The 24,381-nt window shown below is 37.9% G+C and overlaps 3 protein-coding genes across 3 annotated transcripts in view; 1 reads left to right on the top strand and 2 right to left on the bottom strand.

Moving 5' to 3' along the window:
• Nucleotides 1–24,381, top strand: part of LOC145435413 (uncharacterized) — a 428,570-nt gene that overhangs the window by 313,237 nt on the left and 90,952 nt on the right. The window lies entirely within an intron of this gene.
• Nucleotides 149–10,014, bottom strand: LOC145436197 (uncharacterized). Its single transcript, XM_080313545.1, has 6 exons — nt 9,519–10,014; nt 8,151–8,258; nt 5,057–5,488; nt 4,046–4,120; nt 3,924–3,989; nt 149–2,926 (listed from the first exon to the last, which is right to left on the bottom strand). Exons 1-6 carry the CDS (start codon nt 9,601–9,603, stop codon nt 2,658–2,660), a joined length of 1,035 nt encoding a protein of 344 aa, XP_080169671.1. The 5' UTR covers nt 9,604–10,014; the 3' UTR covers nt 149–2,657.
• Nucleotides 10,134–24,381, bottom strand: part of LOC145436528 (uncharacterized) — a 62,981-nt gene continuing 48,733 nt past the window's right edge. The window contains exons 17-19 of the mRNA XM_080313891.1: nt 11,347–11,409; nt 11,249–11,290; nt 10,134–11,174 (exon numbers count right to left, since the gene is read on the bottom strand). Of these exons, the coding sequence (XP_080170017.1) occupies nt 10,939–11,174; nt 11,249–11,290; nt 11,347–11,409 (341 nt within the window). The 3' untranslated portion in view covers nt 10,134–10,938. The remainder of the gene's footprint in view (nt 11,175–11,248; nt 11,291–11,346; nt 11,410–24,381) is intronic.

Below are 24,381 nucleotides of genomic sequence, written 5' to 3'. Positions count from 1 at the left end.
GATAAACTATTTTATTGGAGACCCCGCTGCTGCTCTAGAATTTACAACAATGGTCCCTGGTCGCTGAAATCCATAGCTGATTCACCAATTTTCACGTTCAATGCTTTTTGCAGAAGCTAAAATATTTACGACGATGTTGAGATATAATACATTCAATTTATTCACCAAAAAATCACACTAAATTATAATTGCTCTAAACGAGAAACTTATCATCGTGAACGGATGACAGACCATTGAACACATGCAGCATGCATCACAGTATAAAAAGAATTGCACAATATTGGTAAATATTAGTAATCATAAACAATAAAAATCAAGCGATGCCAACGTAAATGACGTACATATAAAGCCATGTTTCATTGATTTCAACCGACACATTCGTTTTAGCTATAACTTACGAATTTTATACCTTATTTGGCTTATCAAATTCACCACAAGCATATAGCACTATAGCAGTACATGTATGTGAATCAGGACCGTAACTGCCGCACCCCTAAACCCCCAATTGGGGGGAGGGGCGAACTCGAAGGGGGCCCAAAAGTATTTCGCGAATTAGCATCAATTATAGAGTATTTTTTTAAATATTAGGGCAACTTTTTCAAAAAAAATTTCGTGTCGTGCGTGATTTCAAGTTGCCGAGTTTCCTAATTACTTGGTACTCTTCCCCAAGACAAAATACGCAAGATTTATCGAAATGGACATATAGGCGAGACATTTAAAGTTTTAGGACATGTAGCATATGCGACTCCAAGAAGTGTGCGAGAACGATCGGCAGCGAGAAAACCTGGGCCAAAAAGGACTGCCCTCTTACGCTGACCGAAAACTTTGTTATATATGCAAAATACATATAGGTTTAATTGTCCATAGGCGCCTGAATGACTGGTGGCGAATGTTCCTGTATTGGCAATCTCAACCTCAGGAGATAAATACCATCCCGCTAGGAAAAATTATATTCCAGTGAAGAAATACCAATTTGAAATCGTGTGTGTCGTTAGTTTAGTACGTTTGGGCGATTCTGTATTTTTTGATATAACAGACAGGAGATCACGAAATGACATAATGAAACGAAGTCATACCAACGGGTCAGCCCGCCCGAATATGTTTAATTATTATTTACGGGCCCTACAGTTTCCAAGCCACCTCATCCAGCTCTACTGGTAAATCTGATAACGTAAACATAGAAGACAGGAAATTGATAGCAATATATATGCATATCCCGATATTACTGACCGATTTTATCATGAAATATCGAAAATATTCGCGCTTCGCGTTGGCCCACTAGACTGTGGCCCTATTTCGCGACAAAAGTGAGCAACGTGATGTGGGGTCGGTTTATCACCCTATGGGAACCCAAGACGCAAGTTTTATTTGGGGCCCTGGCCAAGCGCTGTTTCGTTCCTGCGAACGGGTATACGCACGAAGATTTTTAATTATTATTGAGAGGTCCTACCATTTCAAACACACCTCACTCAGCTCTACCGGTAACTCTGATTACATGGGCAGAGAGAGGATATAAATTGATAACAATATATATTCAATTCCCGATCATATTGACCGATCCTATCATGAATTTTGGAATTTTTCAGGTATCGCGCGTCTAGACGAGAATAGCTCACCCACTAAACGGACGCTTAACAGAGACGATGAGTAGCTGTAAACAGCGTGGAGCGAAGGGGGTCCGGGGGTGGACCCCCCAGAAGCTAGGTTTATCACCCTATGTGGGGCCGAAGACCAACGTTTTGTGGGGGGGGGGTGACGAAGTGCTGTTACGGCCCTGATGTGAATACGAATCCTAATTAATTGTAGTTTGCGAATACTGGATGCCGCACTATTGCCTATAATTTCGCTAGTCGACGATATTCATTATATGTATCCAATGTTTTGCAAAAGGACAATGATGTCCAATTTAGGGTAATTCCTGTTGTACCATATTTCATGTCTACATCAATTCATCCCAACGAGCAATAGTGGTTCCCAAAGTTTTTGTTCACACGGTACGTTTCTAAAAGGTTATGAACCTTACTGAAACCCAATCGCCCCTCCTCGTCACTTCATCCGAGTGAGGGGTGTCTTTCAAAAAGCCTAGAAAGGGGCCGTGCTACAGGTATGCAGATACATAAAATTGGCCTGGTGTAAATGACCGTTGCAGTCGACAAACAGACAAACAAGCAAACCCAATTGTCAGAGACATTTTGCATGAATATGCTCTCGGAAATACACATATCAAACTTTACAGTCAAATAAAGTATATGTTTAAATACATACTCTACCATCAAGGGGAAGAAGGAATTCTTCTGGGAGAATTCTATATAATAACAATGATAAAAGCTGGGAACACTATGACACTGAAATGGATGTAGCGTGGGGAAAAATGAGCGTTACGCATTTACGAAAATATTTTGTGACTTGAACAACAAAATCTACACACACGCTGTCAATGAATGACATATTGTTGGCTGTTTCTCGAACTAAGGATATTTTGTAAAATAGACAATTTTTACACGTACGAATTAAAAAATGATTAACGTAAAATATCAAGTTTATCTCGTTCAATAGCTGAATCATTGAAGACTTATCCCATAATGAGTAAAATAATAATTAAAATTAATACAGAAAGCCAAATGATCATTGGCCTTGCCCGGCGGAAGATGACTATTTTATTGGCGAGCCCACCAAATAGCAATAACCATACATGCGATTGCAACGACTCCCAAGGCCACGCCACCCCACCCCATATCACGGTACCGATGCGATGCTGTAAGATTACCGATAAAGGATGTAGTATCGTAGTTGCGCTGGTAAAATTCTCCACCCGACTGATTGGTTCCTATGGTAGTGCTGCTATGATCATTTAGATGCACCGTAAGGTCTATATGCATAGGTGGACGGCAACGTCGTCTTGGGTTTATTGGCGCAACATCGTCATCTGAAAAATGCGACATCAACGCATAAGACAAATAACCATGTACAACGCTATTACATCTAGGTTAAAGCTCGGTCTTATCTCGGTGATCTCAGAAAATATCTTACCAATATCCATGCATTCACTTGCTCATTCCGTTGTACTTATGAGCTTGGTTTGTACTGTTTAGTATTAAGTATTATTAGGAACGCACACATATCTAGGTTACATACAACACGTACAAGTAGGCTACGTGTACAGGTACACTGAACACAGTTGACACTGTATAGCACGCGGAGAGATAGCGTAGTGATATAATCTACTCTGCAACACAAATAGGTTGCGGGTTCCAGTCCGACCGAGGTCGACTTCAGAATCCCAACCTAAGTGTTGGAGGTTTATCTAGGCTCCTCCTCTACGTCTCATCCGTGCACTTTTTTGCGTTCCTGGAAGTTGATGTAAATGGCAGCGACTTGTTTCTATTGGCAATTAGATTGAAACCACAAAACCGGCTGATGGATTATTTAATGCAATATTTACTGGAAATGTGCTGGATAATACAAGCAATCTTCAATATACTTAAAATTAATTCGCGGACCGAGTGCAGCCCGCAGGTCGTATGTTTAACACCCATGCTGTGCAGTGCACATGCTACATATTCACACGTACACATCTACAATTACACTTACAAAAGTACGAAGGACTACATACATCTTACTGTACTCGTATATTCCCACCTCGGAAACTTCACGTCCAACATACTATATTATTTATACTTCAACATCACGTTTTTTTTTATATAAGCAAGGCCGATGAAACGATAACCATCAGGTCACCTCGAATATATGATATTATTATGAACCTATATTGAGCAGGATATGAAAGTAATGAGCTTTCATTGACAGCTATTGTAGGTATATGTAGATTGACGCCAAATATCATGTTAATATCAAAAATGAATATTAGACATCAAAAAGTAATGAAATATATACGTCCTAAATTTAATGAAATATCTCATCACCTGAAGTTTCCCGATAATTCACGCTCGAAAAATTCTCTGCTGAAGTTGTATTTTCGATGATACTGTCTGAAATACGGAATTGAGTTGAAATTTTTAAATATGCAATTGAATAGGTTACCAACCTGATTCAGTAGAGCTGACTCCCTGATCATTATCAGTACGCGACAGTGGTTCTGTTTCATGAGTACTTGGAATACCTTGAAAAATGAATTGAAGTTACCAATTCGTATAAAAGTCGAAGTATCGAATCCCTCGTTTACATCAGATCGAATACGCTCGGCAACGACGCCCCGGCCGATAACGGTCTTGGCGACAACTCTCTATCATATTCACCAAGAGCGAAATAGTAAGATCGCCGATGAATGAATGGATAGATTATATTGATCGATATACCTCACGATCTTAACCAACTCTGTCACTGTGGAACTTCTCTCTAGAGGCGCCATTTTCCGATTATGCTCAGGATTTGTTTGTCAGAACATAGTAGATGTTGGGAGAAAGTTTGATGAAACTTCGGTGCTAGTTCGAACTCGAACTTTGACGTACGAAAGCAAGCGTTTCGGTTCCAGGCTATATTCCTAGGAAAGCAGTACGTACGACTATACATGATAGTGGGAGAAAAAATGTCGGAATAAAATTCGAGATCCGTGAAATCGTTTTTGAAACAGTAATATCGAATTATTTCGTCTCATGTATAACGATGACGTGGCAATGTCAAAATCACTGTACCAAGGGTACCATAATGGTTCCGACAACGTGTAACGCAGAGATAAAGTCTCCGGTCTGTGACGCAGTTTCAATTTAAATACTGAGCGGTTCTAAAGATTTCTTTAGTTTACGTTAGACTGATTCGAATGAGCGATTTTGTCAATTTTGAGTGTGTCTATATTTGCCAGATAACCATCAATTTTAGAGGTGTTCCTCAGGGCGCCAACAGAGGTGTAAGTAACAAGTGGGCACATCCGCAGACTACTAGATAACCGGAGGCATTCAGCCTGCTCGTAATGAGTGCTGCGGACCCCTGTGTATATGTGACCATCTGTATTCTAGTGGCGATATTCGATTTACGTGAATTTTATTTAACCTTCGGAATAATAAGGTACTTGAGACCGAAAGTTTGAATTTCTACTTACCACAATCCACTGGTATTCTTTTGAATCGCATCGGTATTGAATGCAATACTGATTTCCCGTTTCTCGTCACATTACAGTCCAAGACGATGTATTTTTCTTTAATCTCGTCAGGTCCAGGATCGATTCGAAAAATATATTCCACATACTTATCTATCATGAGATTTACAATATCGACCTTAACTTCATCGTTTACAATGTAGTAACTTTCATGTGGGCGTGATTTGGCGAATTTGACGTGAATATCGTCTTTAAAAGAAGCACGTATAATTCCGGTTCTCTCCATTGCTTTCTCGTAGCCGTCGGTCGTAGTAAACCATTTCCGATCAGAACCATCATCCTTACGGTCATCATTTATCCAGAAATAACAATGAAGACGTAAGCTACCTTGCTTAAAAAATATTTGATTCTTTATTTGCATTTCCCGGCGCTTTCCTGAAAAACGATTAATTAATGACGGCAACGAGTAAATACGTAGTCCTATTAGCCATTCTATCAAAAATAGCTTGTTCGTGGCACAGAACTCGAGGATAGTTTTCAATACAAAATGCTTGTTGACGATTATCAGGCATACTCTTCGTCACTCCGCATTTAAGTGAAAAACCTTCTTGAACTCAAAATGTGTATGATTCAACGTTCACTGTCATTGCACGAGGCTGATTTTTGTTCTATTTAGAACTGTTGGAATCAAACAAGCCTATTTTATCCTCTAAACCTTACAAATTTTCCACTATATAGTCTGTTTCAATTTGTGTTTGTAATTGTTTATTTTCAATTTGCGCTATACTATAGTACAGAGGTCTCAAACACGCGGCCCCAAGAGCATTTTGTGCGGCTCAAGACGGTATTTTGGAATTTTAAGTATTCGACAAATGTTCAAGTTCCACATATCTTTTTAGATATATGAACTTGAAGTTCAACTTAATACTACTATAAAAATCACTGAAATATCAACTAACTATACAGTATCACATCACTTTCCAAAGATATCATGCGGTAAAAGATCAGCTAATACGTTACATTTCTAGTTACATGATGATATATGATGATATAAAACATGACCAGTGGATGATTTGTGATTGAAAATTGTGATTTGGTTTTGTGCACCCTTTCGTAAAATTACTCGATTTCGGATTGAGATGGTGATTAAATAAAAATGGCTCGAGTTGAGTCGGGTCAAACGTTAGAATCAGAGGATTCGCGACTTGGAACGATGACTTGGTAATCCTACGGATGTAACAATCTATGAAACTGTCATGAGGAATAGTAATATATCAGAAGGACGTAGCTTGCATTGGGTAGGGTAGCCTATATAGCTATCTAATCAGGTCAGTATGGCAACCATCGGAATTATGTGACCCCTCGACACGCTGGGTGTAGTTTGTTCTCTCTGTCCATGTTATTATCGGTGGCGAGTGAAGTGCTAGGTAGTAGTACGCTCCCAGTGGTGGCCCTACGAATGGGGGGCTGGGCGAGACTTCCCGCCCCCCTATAAGTATGCAATCGTAACAACCGGGGGGGGGGGCTTCGCCTCCCATACTTCCCTTTCGCATGTTTCAATAATATCTATCTATCACCGTGTCAAGGTTTGACCCAGGTGCTGGATGAGGTCACATCTATTACTGCATGTGTGCTAGGATATACTACATCAAAACTAAGTAATTCTACCGCATGCAGCGACGTGCGGATTGTCGGGCTATGGGACTTTTATACCAAATGAAGAGATTTGATGATGATTGACACATTTCTACGTAATCATATTATTGATTGATAGACGGATTTCCACATTTATTCGGAATAACCCTTGAAGAGGGCGCTAAAATCAAAGGGGGCGGGCGACCGCACACTTCGCCCACTCAAAAAGGCACCACTGTACGCTTTACAGCTGTACCATCATTGAATTCATCGGCGATTGGACAATTCTGTTCCAGAGGCTGTTAAACAGAGCCCGCAGACCCCTTCGGGGTCGAAGCACCACATCAGGGTTTACAAGATGCATTGGGGAATTAGGCCTATATTCTGTGGAATGTTTTTGGCTAATATATTCAGCGTGAAAATGGCCTTTGCGCTACGCGTGATTTTTTGTGAATGGGATTTCTGATTATGCAATATGTAGTTATATGTTCCAATAATAATCGAAAGCAAAATCAAACGCTGTTTTAATTTGACTTTGGCAATGACAGTAAAATAGCATACTCACTACTTTATCTAAATCTGGATTAGGCTACAGCGCTCAAATGCTCTGATTTCAGTATATTTTAAAATATTTTACAAAAATTTGTGACCCGTCAAAGGTCCACTAGCTGCAATGTTATTAGGTTATAACCCGGCAGTTTGGCGATGTCATGATGCAATATTCAAATATTTGAAAACGTGACTTCCGTGTCAAGCGTGAATAATACAATGGTAAGTTACATTCTCACGATGTTTTTTGGAATGTCTGTTTGCAAGCTCCTGCCAAACAATGCCTACTTGGAAATTCTACATTGAATATCCCTGTTATCGATGCTGCGGCCCGCGGCGTCATCAAAACTAGGAGACGGACCCGCGAGCACATTTGAGTTTGAGACCTCTGCTATGGTACCATACATTCCATAGTTCGTTTTGTTTGTTATTGCTAAAATCTGGGTTTCATGGCCTGTGATTACGATTGTTACGTCATACGTTGCCTGTTCGTTTTGGCTTCTAAGTCTGTTTAAATCCATTTAGTGTGCCGTTAACTCTTGAGAAGAGACACCAGAAAAGTTCTCGAATTTAGTGAATATTTTACTAGAATTGATGTTGAATTGAAAGCCTAATTCTGATTTACTAGATTTGTGGCCGTCACGTACTAATATTAAGCAACACTTTGTTCGAGAATTGCACATAAAATCGGGGCAGGATCAGCAAATGAAGCGAATACATTTATAAATTTGTGCATTTCCACTTTGGGAGTACAAGGAAGGAAGAGTAGATCTGCGGCTGATTAAAATATACAATAAACAAATGTTGTATATTCGAAAGTTAATCGAGATGAGGTACAATTGTTGAGGGTGTGGTGAGCATCATAATGTTGGACATGCTCTATCATAGGTAAATACATGTTACGGAATATAACCTGCTGACGCTGGACGAAGAAATATCTCCATGTTGTGAGAATGTATTCCCATAATTCGTATCAGTCGATTCAACACAATATCTAATATGACTTGCTTGATGCCTCGTCCTGAGAAATACGAATAAGAATTGTTAAGTGGTTACTCTATAGGCGTCGTGTGCAATCTATATGCTTTGTTCTCAAATAAGACTAGCATTCAAATTCGCAATTGGTTCGATAAACATAAGTCGTGTAGCCTGTATAAAACAAAATTACTGTAAACTTGGTGTCTTTGACTATACAAGACATGTCGCCTGAATAAGTTTTGTTAACCAGGCCAATCCGTTTCCATCTTCAATTCACGTGAATCTTAATCTTGATCATATAGTAACATCCTATATCTGCAGTTCTCAGCCTTTTCGCCTTCGCGGACCCTTTGGACCGTCACGGACCCCCCTCAAGTTTTCGTTTAAAATTAGCTCAATTATCGTGCAACTGTCATCTGTCTTTTGCAAATATTAATTGCAGGCTAGTGATAAACAGCCACAAAATGTAATTTTTTAAAACTAACACCACAATATATGTAGAAACAGATTAGACTTATCATATTTCGAAGCGAATTTTACAGCTATATTTATTTTCTTAGAAATACATGTCTGCGATTAGATATGAACGAGTGCCAAAAATCTATTTCCACAAAGATTGGTGGTGGGTAAGGTAATATTAAGGCGAAACGCATCCGACGACAGCTTTCGTGTGAGTTTTAAATGAACATATCACGTCTAGTCTAAAATTTCTATGTAGCAACTTATCTTGAAGTTATTTAGTGGTATGATCACAAAATAAAATGGATTTCTTGGCGAGTTTCAATTCCTTCATTGAGACAGATTAGGGAGAAAATGGTATTCCAAACGATTGTTTAATAATTTGCTGAGACTAACAACTCCAAATCCAAAATGTTTTAGAAACATTTCAAAGTCACCTTGTTTGATCTTCCTATCATTTCATATCATTTTTCCACAAACCTCAGCAAAACAACTATAAGCAGGAATATGTTTGCATTGGCAAGTTATTGGCAATTTAGCAATTAAAATGAGTTTGTTTTTTACATGAGAATATTTCATCTCAGACGACCCTCTAATGATGTGAGTCCTACAGTTTCAGCAAATATGAATCTTGGGTTATTAATCATTATAGAACTTTACAGGTTTCATGGACCCCTGAAAATGCTTCCCCGAGGCCCGATTGAGAACCACTGTATTTGTCGACAACTGCGAAAAAATGTAATAAAATGTTTCATGCTTAGCTGACGTTTGCTAAAGGACTGTATCACTGACATATCTTTCACAATAAATAAGCCAATATAAAACTTAATACTCAATCACATACCTGGCAAATCTAAAGGTTGAAGTCTCATTTGGGTTAGATGTTTCTGTAATTTATCTCTTGTCTCCAGAAGACAATCAAAATCCATGTACGTTACTCCGAGCTCGTCCGGTGGCGGGTCGATGCGGAATTGATTCTCACACCAGCCGGGTGATTCGAAACACTCGAGATCCACCTCTCTGATATTGTGTGTAATGTAGTACGCCTCGTATGGTCTTGAGCTTTCGCATAACGTAAACCAGTCTTCCTTGTTATTTATATACACAGTAACTGGTTCTGCATGGATTCCCACGTAGCCGCGTTCCGCATATTTTTTCAAAATTGTATATTTTTCTTCTCCTCTCCACAACAGACAATAAATGAAATGAAGCTTTTTATCGTAAAAGACTTGTTTTTTTATTGGAATTGTATTTTCGTCTGGCGATTCGCCTGAAAATCAAATATGTTTTATGAAGCGTTCCATATGTATTTCAGCAGAAGATATTTTGGCGTATCGTAGAATATTGGTATAAGTTCTTTTGCTGAGTGTATTATACACCGACGTTCCAATCTAAGATAGTGTCAAGATCTGGAATCATGGCCAAAATAATAATATCAAAACTCTAAAATATAGCCGCTGCAAGGTTTATATTTGCGTAAAGACTCGTACTACTCGTCATAGGTTTTCTCCTGTTTGTGGTAATCATCGTCTATGTGTAATTGTACATTGCTAGCAATGATATAGAAATGATAGCAACGATAGCAACGATATAGTTACACCCACAGTCCAACAACATGTCACGAGGGAAGATAACGTCAAAAGTTCTACGAATTGATACTCAACATATATTGTTCCTAGATAAAATGATCGTGTAGAATTTGGGTTGCATTTAATGCAAAAATTCAGATAAAACCTACTTGGTTTAAACATGGCCATTGTCTAATCTAAAGCATGTGTTTTTATTCTCAATTATTTTTCGCCGAATCTTTAAATGTGACGTTAAAATAGATTAATATGGCATACGCCAATTATAATAGAAAAATATTTGAGATAGGGTCATTTGAGAAATAGGTTTCCATGTCTAGTCTTCAACGGACGAAAGAGTATCATTGTCAAGGACTACAGTGTTATGCAGCATTTTTGCGGTCGGTGATAATCATATTGAAATCATCCATTTCGTTCAATCGATAAACGACTGCTATGTTGCTGGAGCGCCGACAATGTTAAGGATTCCAACTATTTTCTATCGTACGCGTCGACTGTATCGGGTCCGATTCAGCCGTAGGCTACTATTGCATGTTTTTGCGAAGTATTTACTCAATTATGACATAATGATATATGCACCAAAAAAGATTTAATTTTGTATTTCTTGAAATGGCGGCATTTGCTCAAAACAACTTTGAGACAAAGTGTGTTAAAACACCCGTCATTATAAATGCAACCCTATACTGAACTGTATCTTGCTGTTATATGGTCATTGCGCAATCGGGTACAGTATTCAATATTACATACTAACTTCTCTGAGACGTTCGTGTATGAATTGCTTCTTCCGTAACATTTATGAAAACAGATATTGAAAACCAAAACAGACAAATGGGATACTTTATAGCAACCTCTTTGCGAAGACGAAGTTTCACTATTTGAGGCATTATTGAGCGGATTCTGCGTCGGGGAGATATCTGGAAAATTATACATGTATTAATGATAAATATATCAAGTACATAATTTCCACCGGCTCGTTTAACCAACTTACTTTCATGATCTTCACTGGAAGTTGGTGCGTGGATCCCAACACCTGAAAAAATACCGAATCAAGACTACCGTATGAAAATAAGATATAGGACTCACAACCTGAGCCATTATTTCCTGATTCTTGGTTGGCGTCGATTCCCGATGGTTGAGTCAACGGTATACCTCAAGAAATATTTGTGAGATTTCTTTGAACAAATGTTCTTCTACTTGTAACTACAGACATGTTTTCCAACGTAATTACTCATCAGTTGAATGCCAGGAGTTCGATCGAACGTATACTTAAATCATGGTGTAATATTCTCACTAATATCAGTCTTGGATAAAATAGATTGATAAGGATGATCTCGATTGAAGCACAGGTTTCAATAGCTATATTATACGTAGTGTTAAAACTATAGAGATCGACCGATAAAACCGCTCTTCGCCGAACTTCGCCGATAACCCCGATATATTCAGCATATATTCAAAAGATCTGGCATCAATCTGAAATGACATTTTGGAGGCTACCGAGCATTTATTTGATCAGCCTTACAACCAGTAATCTATAATAAATATATTAACATTCGTGGTCCAGCATTCGCAGAGTATAATCATATAGTTCTTTTAATTCTTGCTACCTTGTTGTGATATTTTGACTGTACCAATTATGGTCGTTCTACCACGATTAAAGAGAAATATGGAGCTTCCTAACTTTGTAATTGGAAATATTACCTACGCTACTCACATGCGACTCATCTCTGTCGACTTTTAAATGGTAATTGTCTGCTGGGCTACCAAATTCGGTATACCAAGTATCCCTATTTTCAATGTTTGTGAGACTGATGGGCAAGAAGCCGGAACTGGAGCAAGAATCACCGACAAGAATGAACCAGTCTTTAAGTAGGAACGGCTGTGGAACAAATTATCATTTGGTACCCTGGGATAGAATTGCCTTTCCTTCTCACTTCATCTAATTGAACGAAGTTGGCTTAATGAGATAGTTTGCGAAAGCACAAAACGTAGAGGCGAATTGCTTCAATTGCATCTGCAGACAATTAACTAATCTTGATATATATCGCGATAATCTTGTTCATTAATTTGAGGAGCAAGGGCCAAAGTTCCACCAATACGTCAAAACAACAACGGATACATAGCAAGAAAAATATGATGAAGGTATTAGTAGTATATACGATCGGTCGCGAACTAACGTTTTTTTGCATGGGCTCTTATGGGCGGGGTGGTGACCTGCCGCGAAACCCGGGGTGATGACCCCACCCTTTTAGACCCCCCTTGTGGTGGTGACCTGCCATTGTTTCTTATGGGCGCGGTGATGACCCCACCCTTTCAGGTATAGGCTGCGGCGATGATATACCTTGAAAACTCGTGTTGGTGAGTCGTACTTTCAGGTATAGGCTGCGGTGATGACCTGCCGTCTGGTATTCGAGGGAATCCCAACGTTTACGGTGAGCGCGACTTCGATATATCGTTATTCTTATGGATGCGGCGATGATTCGTACTTTCGGGTATAGACCGCTGGTGGCATGTCGTACTTTCAACAAAAAGGCGTGAAAATAGTTTGCAAAATCTAGGAATTACTCGCATGGTAATGTTTGGGTAATTAGATTACCACAGAGCCGGCGTAGACGGCGATTCGAGTATCAACAATAACCACGCTCACTAACTAACACTTCAAAAAAGGTGTGAAATATTTGTAAAATGCTACGATCATTCACAAGATAATGTCCCAGACATAACCATCATTCGTGACTTGATGTTACATACATACCAATCGCTCACAAGGTAATATTTTGATAGTTTGGTACGGAACTTGATTTCACTCGTAAGATTTATTAAGTAACGAATAACAGACCGCCAGTGTCGGTAACTTGAATAGCGACAAATTGTCACTTATTTCCGCTCTAACCCTAATCCTTTGTGAAGTGAACGCTTATTCAAAAGGGTGTGATATAATTTTAAAATCCAACGACCACTCACCGGATAATGCTTCAGACATATAGCAATCCCTCATACCCGCTCACAAGGTAATATTTCGGTAATAAGTTTGTCACAGAGCCGTCGCAGACGGTGATTCGAAAACCAACAATTTGTCACTCGCCCGCGATCGCTATATGTTTCACGCCTCCAGAATAGTGGCTGACTTTAGTTGTGTGATAAGATCCATGAAAATATTCAATCAATATCAACTTGAAATGAAACTCACTACACAAATCAAGTCGATTCGTATCTGAATGTTTTAAATCGGTACAACTCTAATCCTTTGACAAATACCTTAACGCGTTTTTGTTGAATCGAACGTAACCCGAATATTACTGACGCCGACTTTCAGCCGCATCGAATTATTCGCACATTCCGCGCCACTGTTTTCACACTTATAGAATCAATACCAACTATAACTCTACAAGATTCAAGAATCACAAGTATGTGCATTACACAGTTATTGTCTTTTTTAACTTGAAATCAAACACTTAACAAAAACACGCAACTAATCATTTGGCAACTCTAACATTACCAAAAAATTCCAGTATTGTTGATTGAAAATCCTTGAGTCATTATTATCAAAAATGTTATAGTACCGCATCGGAATCCATTCGCGGGATGTACTAAAGGTAAATCCAGATAATCCAAAATGAAATATTTGGACTTTGACAAACATGACTACCAACTTTGATCCAGTCACATTTCAAGATCATACTTTGAAACAATCCTTGAAACTTACAACTCTATTCACGACTGAGTTTTCCGTTTATCAAATAGAGTTTCAATAAATACTATCGCGATATTTTAATGTGTTACTACACACAATAGAATCAATCAATGAAATAGCACCTGTTGTAAATATTTCTAACTTGACAACCACTTGTGCATACCGCGATCGACTTGCGACGCGATGAGTTAAATCGGAATATTTCAATCTATTTGTCGAAACCTTGAACAAACTATCAGGTTATTTTTTTTTGTTGTAATCGAGTGAACGGAAATAGTATTACGTCTCAACATTTTAACATCTTCCCATAAACAAAAGAGTAAAATATAAAAAAAACCTTGTCAAGTCAATCCGTTTGTAACTTACCCAACCAAAGCAAAAAGTATCCTTATGAAAAGTAGACAAGACTACGCGAGTAATCACTACAATCCAAAATCCATAGCAAGTTTGGTTGTATTCATATCCCGACGACGCGTCTTTTGTTTTTCAACTGTAAAAGTCGTTACTATTTTGCAAGACAAAGTAATTACTACTCGATATATTTTGTAAGACAAAAGTAATTACTACTCGGTGCGCGCAACTTGAGATTAACATATGTTTTGAGTATATGATATTTGAATGTCTGACCAACGTAGTTGAGAATTCATTTCTTACAATCGAACGCAGGTGTTATATAGAATATTATCATGATGTAATCATAAGGATTGATACTTTAGTTTGACATACGAGATTTGTAATAGTCTATCATGACTTGATTATTGAATCATGACGTAATTACACCGGTGTTGGTTATTGTGATATCAACAAACTTTTCAGGGATATTTTTAATTAACGCATCGATTTGTAAAACGAGGACTTGCATGTGCGGAAAGTTTTTGATCAGGAAATTAATCCAGGATCATTCGAATCGTGTGATCAATATTTAACCCTTTCACACCCACCATTGTACGTGCTAAACGTAAAAAAAACATTGTGAAGTCTATAGATCTACACTTCAAGGTTTTGATCAGCACAGAAGCAATTGTAATACCTTTACCGATGCGTCCTATTCAACAGACTTGGTTAATACAAACTCATGTCAATAATAAAATCACAGTATGTGCTACACTGAAATCTACAGAAAATGTCTTTGTATTGCTGCTCGTAGTAGTGATATCGATTTGAACCTCCAGAATAATTGTCATCATCTAACCAAACTACTGAAATTCGTTGTCAATTTGTCTGATGTTCACTGAATGCGTACTAGAACTATTTGCGCAACGCACACGATCAAAGAAATTGGAAATTTTCCCATTGTCATTCGTCAAAGTAAATACCATCACAATACTCTGTCACTAAAAGACGTTACTTGTATGTGGTTGAATCACCGGTAATTAACTAGCTAAATCAAACCCCTCAGAAATTTCACACACTCATTGGATATTAAACAGCGCCGCTTAATCGTTGTGGGTCGTTTTTCTAAGTACAAATCATATCCACCCAACCGAAAACAATTTTCACTCACTTGGTTAATGAAGCCGAGGTCGACATTCGATATTTTGTTTGCGGGAAATACTTTGTAATAAACACACTGGAGTGGTTGAGCTTTGCCATCATCAAGCTGTCATTTGTATCGTTTAATTAACCGACATTGAGCGATTGGTGAACATACCGAACGATACACAGTCACTTCGAAATACTCCGTTGATCGTAATTTCCATCATCATAATAATCGAAGTACAATTGTTTCGAATCGCTAGAGTGGTTGAGCTTTACATCATCAGACTGCCATCTGTACATCAAGAATACATCCGACTTGTAACTGGGTCGTTTACCTAACCGAGTTGTATGCACAGTTTGATATTTAGCGATTGCAGAACATACCATTTCGAAATACTGCGTTGATCTCAATTCCTTTGTCGTGATAATCGAAGTATATTTGTTTCGATTTCATAAAAACCAACTTTTCTATGACATGATAAATTTTTGAAAAGTTATACTTAGAAGGTTGGTGCATATCGCGAAAAATAATATACCACCCATATTGATATTGCTACTCCATTGATCGGTATTTTCAAACGAGTCGATTTTCAAACGAGTAAAATTTATTACTTGAGTTGTTCTGCTTACTATATTTAAATGTAAACTCATCCATCTTTCAAAACCACAACGAACAACGATAAAAAGTATGCAATCAAACACAACATGTTTTACTTTTGTAGGACACTAATTATTATCTCATTTCATACTAAGTGTATAAGAAAGATATTCATGACACACGAAAATATTCACTCATGCTACGAACCTGTACAATGATTGGCACCGCTTTCAAACTGTTTCGATGTCACAAGAACTTTATTGTCTGAATGATTGTTCATGTATCTTAATAATCAAATAGTTCAATACAGAACTAGTACGAACAGAAACATCAGAGTTGTTTACACAAAAGTTTGTATGCGTGCAGTATGCGAATACCATGTGTAAGTCGAACACAATTACGGTATCCATCCAAGTTTAGTTAACACAAATACATTACAACGGAGTCGCGTAAACTTTCGTGAAAGAAAAGCATACCCACTTCCCAAGGGTTCTGTCAATGTCATAACAATAAACCAGATACTCCAACAACAAAGTACACATGTTTTCTAGTCACGATCCTTACATCTTTCACATAGATCAATCTACTTTGCTAACGAAACGTGCTGAGTCATCGCATGATTACCCTCACAACAAAACAGCTAGAAGATATTATCATACAAAAATATTCCTAACCCTTTGCGCACCAGTGACAAATCATACAACAAACATTTTTTGTGAGTCGAATTGTTGTTCAGTGTCAAGTCTACCTGTTGAAACGTACATTAAAACAACACAGCCACAATTCAATTAAAACCACGAATCTATTTTCATTTCGTCACAAACTGTCACATACAGAAAAATAAATTTTCTTTCCCCAACACATACTTGTAATCAATCGCTTTCATTAAACACACAACTCCGTAAAAGTATTTACTTTCTACAACATAGACATTCCGATGTAGTCAAGAAATATTTTTATTAATCAAAATCATCGATTTCTGTTCACGGTGTTAGTGTGTGCATGTCATACCTGTGGGCCCCCGTATTAAAATGGACACGACACGACTGAATGTAAGGGGATAGAAGTCTATCGCATCGATTTACATGCGGTCTTCGCTACGGTTTCAAAAAACGAATCATCTATTTTGCATTGATCGAGACCGAGCGAGTCAGTTACATGTATTCGCATTAATGATTTTGCTTGCCATATGCGAATGATAGGTTTGCTACTCCGACAAATCAAATCAACATACAACAATCTTCTGACGATCATGATAGCAATTTCATTTTCCGCCCCTTCGTAATTGTATACGCACGAAAAGTATATTAGTATATTGTACAACTCGGCAACTACGTAAGACCAATCACACTACCAGCGTTGAACACAAGATACCTACCCAAGTCACAAATATCATACTGGTTTGGACAACTGACGTTTACCTGTGTAAAATTATCATTTTCACTTGGTGATCTTTCCTAGAGTAACAAACCCTTGTCGTTTACAAATCTATTTTTTTCCTACAGCAAAAAACTATTTTCACTTGGAAAAATACTTTTACCTAGAGTAACTAATCATTTTCTTTTGAAAATATATTTTCTCCCTGGGTAACAAACCCTTTTCGTTTGGAAAACTATCATTTACCTGAGTACCAATACCGTTTTCACTTGGAAATTAATTTTTTTCCCTGGGTAACAAACCTTTTTCACTTGGAAATATATTTTTTCCCTGAGCAACAAACCTTTTTCACTTGGAAATATATTTTTTCTCTGGGTAACAAACCTTTTTCACTTGGAAATATATTTTTTTCCCTGAACAACAAACCCTTTTCACTTGGCGGGTCGTCGTTTACCTGAGTAAAAATATCATTTTCCTTTGGAGATCTGGCGTTTACCCAGTGTAGCAATACATTTTCTCTTGGTCGTCTAGCTTTTCCTAGAGTAACAAAACCATTTTCATTTTGAAATCTGACAAACACACCTGACAATTTGGTATTTGTTGTATTGACGATAGTTTGAAATAGATTACAAGGAACAGTGACGGAAATATACACGGACTACCGGTTTCAGAGTATACCCCCATCAGTCGTATCACATCAATACCATCGGTTAACCACATACAATATGTTCTTGTACACCGAAATGCATGTTTTGGAAAATTGGACAATAGGCTTCGATAGTTCTGTGATGTCCGGGTTCGTGCTTTGGATTTTCCAGAGTCAAAATGTCTGAATAAAACACCTCCTCGACGATGGTTGGTATGTGGATAACGGTGTTCGGAAAACGGTTGGATTTATGTCACCCATCGCGATAACAATTCCAGGTCGAGTTTTCCCCCGCATGTTTACTATATTGTGTCTTTATTGGTCAATGTATGTCTCGACATTCAGTTTGAAATCGGAAACCCTGATAAAGTATGTAACCGGATCCGGATATCAACTCTGAATCGATAAACCAATGAACAATATTCAAAGTAAACATGTTACATTCCACGAAAAAATACCATCCAGACATACGTCGCGCTTGTTTGCCCACAACAGTATACGCGTAAATGGAGGTGTGTGACATTGCATGCAATGTGTTGGTATACAAACATCGGGGAGTAAGCCTTCGATCGACAGACATTATCATAGCCGGTAATTTTGATGCAGATCGAATGTCATCACACCCGATAACAATACCAATAAGCCACATTGCAATGACTCTGAGTCAATCTGAAGCATGACATACATACAGACACACAAACATGGAACCCTAACATGGGTTATTCGCACGACGGTGAAAGTAAGCTGTACAACATATACCAATAGAGCGTTCACAGTCAAATATGCGAACCATGGACAATCATATACCCAGATTTTTGTTGGATATGTACGAAACCGATAAATCGATACATTTCTGTTCCTTCGACGTCAATGATACAAAGGTCATTCCAATTCGTCGCTCGAATGTAAGGTTCTTCAGGTGTAAAATCCATGTCAAATAACACCAAAGTGTGCCTTCCGTGTTTTATTATTTCCACCGTCACATCATGTCTGTGTCGTAACACTATGGTGCAGGGACTTGAAAAACGGTACTTTGTAAAACGGATTGACATGACCAACAGAATCGACGTCAATAGCCTTGTGACGACACCGTTTCAAAATGCTCCGATATGACGAGACCAACCCCGATCTCTTGTGGTGACGACCGTTTCGAAATGTCACCGGACGAGCTGGACCCTTACGAAAGTGTGTTTTATGATTGCGATCAGTCTTTCAGTCACGATCAATGGATGTCGCATAACGACTCCGGATAACGCATAACGACTCCCACATAACGACTCCGGATAAATATCGTGCAAATGTCGGACTGATATTGTGATCCAATAAGGTATGTTTCTGCGGAATGAAGACTGCGATCGTACACCGCAATAGAACACTACCTCGTGATTTCGCACGCAATCATTTCGAGCACCGTACTTCGATAGTTCACCTAGATCAAACGCTGTAGTCTCAGCAGAAAACTTCGGTGTCGACAACACGATGGATATTGACCGATGTATCCAATTGATCTGGGTGGTCCGTCTACAGATAGGGTCATGACTATCTTGTAATGTTACAACACGATAACACCATCGAATAAATCAGTGAACGGTGTCGAAATGTCGATGTAATAGCACGGACTCAGAGTCATTGCAATGTGGCTTATTGGTATTGTTATCGGGTGTGATGACATTCGATCTGCATCAAAATTACCGGCTATGATAATGTCTGTCGATCGAAGGCTTACTCCCCGATGTTTGTATACCAACACATTGCATGCAATGTCACACACCTCCATTTACGCGTATACTGTTGTGGGCAAACAAGCGCGACGTATGTCTGGATGGTATTTTTTCGTGGAATGTAACATGTTTACTTTGAATATTGTTCATTGGTTTATCGATTCAGAGTTGATATCCGGATCCGGTTACATACTTTATCAGGGTTTCCGATTTCAAACTGAATGTCGAGACATACATTGACCAATAAAGACACAATATAGTAAACATGCGGGGGAAAACTCGACCTGGAATTGTTATCGCGATGGGTGACATAAATCCAACCGTTTTCCGAACACCGTTATCCACATACCAACCATCGTCGAGGAGGTGTTTTATTCAGACATTTTGACTCTGGAAAATCCAAAGCACGAACCCGGACATCACAGAACTATCGAAGCCTATTGTCCAATTTTCCAAAACATGCATTTCGGTGTACAAGAACATATTGTATGTGGTTAACCGATGGTATTGATGTGATACGACTGATGGGGGTATACTCTGAAACCGGTAGTCCGTGTATATTTCCGTCACTGTTCCTTGTAATCTATTTCAAACTATCGTCAATACAACAAATACCAAATTGTCAGGTGTGTTTGTCAGATTTCAAAATGAAAATGGTTTTGTTACTCTAGGAAAAGCTAGACGACCAAGAGAAAATGTATTGCTACACTGGGTAAACGCCAGATCTCCAAAGGAAAATGATATTTTTACTCAGGTAAACGACGACCCGCCAAGTGAAAAGGGTTTGTTGTTCAGGGAAAAAAATATATTTCCAAGTGAAAAAGGTTTGTTACCCAGAGAAAAAATATATTTCCAAGTGAAAAAGGTTTGTTGCTCAGGGAAAAAATATATTTCCAAGTGAAAAAGGTTTGTTAACCAGAGAAAAAAATATATTTCCAAGTGAAAAAGGTTTGTTACCCAGGGAAAAAAATTAATTTCCAAGTGAAAACGGTATTGGTACTCAGGTAAATGATAGTTTTCCAAACGAAAAGGGTTTGTTACCCAGGGAGAAAATATATTTTCAAAAGAAAAGGATTAGTTACTCTAGGTAAAAGTATTTTTCCAAGTGAAAATAGTTTTTTGCTGTAGGAAAAAAATAGATTTGTAAACGACAAGGGTTTGTTACTCTAGGAAAGATCACCAAGTGAAAATGATAATTTTACACAGGTAAACGTCAGTTGTCCAAACCAGTATGATATTTGTGACTTGGGTAGGTATCTTGTGTTCAACGCTGGTAGTGTGATTGGTCTTACGTAGTTGCCGAGTTGTACAATATACTAATATACTTTTCGTGCGTATACAATTACGAAGGGGCGGAAAATGAAATTGCTATCATGATCGTCAGAAGATTGTTGTATGTTGATTTGATTTGTCGGAGTAGCAAACCTATCATTCGCATATGGCAAGCAAAATCATTACTGCGAATACATGTAACTGACTCGCTCGGTCTCGATCAATGCAAAATAGATGATTCGTTTTTTGAAACCGTAGCGAAGACCGCATGTAAATCGATGCGATAGACTTCTATCCCCTTACATTCAGTCGTGTCGTGTCCATTTTAATACGGGGGCCCACAGGTATGACATGCACACACTAACACCGTGAACAGAAATCGATGATTTTGATTAATAAAAATATTTCTTGACTACATCGGAATGTCTATGTTGTAGAAAGTAAATACTTTTACGGAGTTGTGTGTTTAATGAAAGCGATTGGTTACAAGTATGTGTTGGGGAAAGAAAATTTATTTTTCTGTATGTGACAGTTTGTGACGAAATGAAAATAGATTCGTGGTTTTAATTGAATTGTGGCTGTGTTGTTTTAATGTACGTTTCAACAGGTAGACTTGACACTGAACAACAATTCGACTCACAAAAAATGTTTGTTGTATGATTTGTCACTGGTGCGCAAAGGGTTAGGAATATTTTTGTATGATAATATCTTCTAGCTGTTTTGTTGTGAGGGTAATCATGCGATGACTCAGCACGTTTCGTTAGCAAAGTAGATTGATCTATGTGAAAGATGTAAGGATCGTGACTAGAAAACATGTGTACTTTGTTGTTGGAGTATCTGGTTTATTGTTATGACATTGACAGAACCCTTGGGAAGTGGGTATGCTTTTCTTTCACGAAAGTTTACGCGACTCCGTTGTAATGTATTTGTGTTAACTAAACTTGGATGGATACCGTAATTGTGTTCGACTTACACATGGTATTCGCATACTGCACGCATACAAACTTTTGTGTAAACAACTCTGATGTTTCTGTTCGTACTAGTTCTGTATTGAACTATTTGATTATTAAGATACATGAACAATCATTCAGACAATAAAGTTCTTGTGACATCGAAACAGTTTGAAAGCGGTGCCAATCATTGTACAGGTTCGTAGCATGAGTGAATATTTTCGTGTGTCATGAATATCTTTCTTATACACTTAGTATGAAATGAGATAATAATTAGTGTCCTACAAAAGTAAAACATGTTGTGTTTGATTGCATACTTTTTATCGTTGTTCGTTGTGGTTTTGAAAGATGGATGAGTTTACATTTAAATATAGTAAGCAGAACAACTCAAGTAATAAATTTTACTCGTTTGAAAATCGACTCGTTTGAAAATACCGATCAATGGAGTAGCAATATCAATATGGGTGGTATATTATTTTTCGCGATATGCACCAACCTTCTAAGTATAACTTTTCAAAAATTTATCATGTCATAGAAAAGTTGGTTTTTATGAAATCGAAACAAATATACTTCGATTATCACGACAAAGGAATTGAGATCAACGCAGTATTTCGAAATGGTATGTTCTGCAATCGCTAAATATCAAACTGTGCATACAACTCGGTTAGGTAAACGACCCAGTTACAAGTCGGATGTATTCTTGATGTACAGATGGCAGTCTGATGATGTAAAGCTCAACCACTCTAGCGATTCGAAACAATTGTACTTCGATTATTATGATGATGGAAATTACGATCAACGGAGTATTTCGAAGTGACTGTGTATCGTTCGGTATGTTCACCAATCGCTCAATGTCGGTTAATTAAACGATACAAATGACAGCTTGATGATGGCAAAGCTCAACCACTCCAGTGTGTTTATTACAAAGTATTTCCCGCAAACAAAATATCGAATGTCGACCTCGGCTTCATTAACCAAGTGAGTGAAAATTGTTTTCGGTTGGGTGGATATGATTTGTACTTAGAAAAACGACCCACAACGATTAAGCGGCGCTGTTTAATATCCAATGAGTGTGTGAAATTTCTGAGGGGTTTGATTTAGCTAGTTAATTACCGGTGATTCAACCACATACAAGTAACGTCTTTTAGTGACAGAGTATTGTGATGGTATTTACTTTGACGAATGACAATGGGAAAATTTCCAATTTCTTTGATCGTGTGCGTTGCGCAAATAGTTCTAGTACGCATTCAGTGAACATCAGACAAATTGACAACGAATTTCAGTAGTTTGGTTAGATGATGACAATTATTCTGGAGGTTCAAATCGATATCACTACTACGAGCAGCAATACAAAAACATTTTCTGTAGATTTCAGTGTAGCACATACTGTGATTTTATTATTGACATGAGTTTGTATTAACCAAGTCTGTTGAATAGGACGCATCGGTAAAGGTATTACAATTGCTTCTGTGCTGATCAAAACCTTGAAGTGTAGATCTATAGACTTCACAATGTTTTTTTTTACGTTTAGCACGTACAATGGTGGGTGTGAAAGGGTTAAATATTGATCACACGATTCGAATGATCCTGGATTAATTTCCTGATCAAAAACTTTCCGCACATGCAAGTCCTCGTTTTACAAATCGATGCGTTAATTAAAAATATCCCTGAAAAGTTTGTTGATATCACAATAACCAACACCGGTGTAATTACGTCATGATTCAATAATCAAGTCATGATAGACTATTACAAATCTCGTATGTCAAACTAAAGTATCAATCCTTATGATTACATCATGATAATATTCTATATAACACCTGCGTTCGATTGTAAGAAATGAATTCTCAACTACGTTGGTCAGACATTCAAATATCATATACTCAAAACATATGTTAATCTCAAGTTGCGCGCACCGAGTAGTAATTACTTTTGTCTTACAAAATATATCGAGTAGTAATTACTTTGTCTTGCAAAATAGTAACGACTTTTACAGTTGAAAAACAAAAGACGCGTCGTCGGGATATGAATACAACCAAACTTGCTATGGATTTTGGATTGTAGTGATTACTCGCGTAGTCTTGTCTACTTTTCATAAGGATACTTTTTGCTTTGGTTGGGTAAGTTACAAACGGATTGACTTGACAAGGTTTTTTGTATTTTATTTTTTTGTTTATGGGAAGATGTTAAAATGTTGAGACGTAATACTATTTCCGTTCACTCGATTACAAAAAAAAAAATAACCTGATAGTTTGTTCAAGGTTTCGACAAATAGATTGAAATATTCCGATTTAACTCATCGCGTCGCAAGTCGATCGCGGTATGCACAAGTGGTTGTCAAGTTAGAAATATTTACAACAGGTGCTATTTCATTGATTGATTCTATTGTG

Source organism: Botryllus schlosseri, chromosome 3, assembly GCF_051294905.1.
Source record: "Botryllus schlosseri isolate E-star chromosome 3, Bs_hap1, whole genome shotgun sequence".
Taxonomy (NCBI): Eukaryota; Metazoa; Chordata; class Ascidiacea; order Stolidobranchia; family Styelidae; genus Botryllus; species Botryllus schlosseri.
This window is presented reverse-complemented; position numbering and strand designations above follow the sequence as displayed.

What these genes read in the sequence shown, in the direction of transcription:
- LOC145436197 (XM_080313545.1), bottom strand. Translation starts at nt 9,603, where the DNA reads ATGGATTTTGATTGTCTTCTGGAGACAAGAGATAAATTACAGAAACAT. An exon ending in AAGAATACCAGTGGATTGTG is followed by an intron (nt 4,121 to 5,056) that starts GTAAGTAGAAAT and finishes TCATTTTTCAAG; the next exon opens with GTATTCCAAGTACTCATGAA. An exon ending in AGTCAGCTCTACTGAATCAG is followed by an intron (nt 3,990 to 4,045) that starts GTTGGTAACCTA and finishes TCCGTATTTCAG; the next exon opens with ACAGTATCATCGAAAATACA.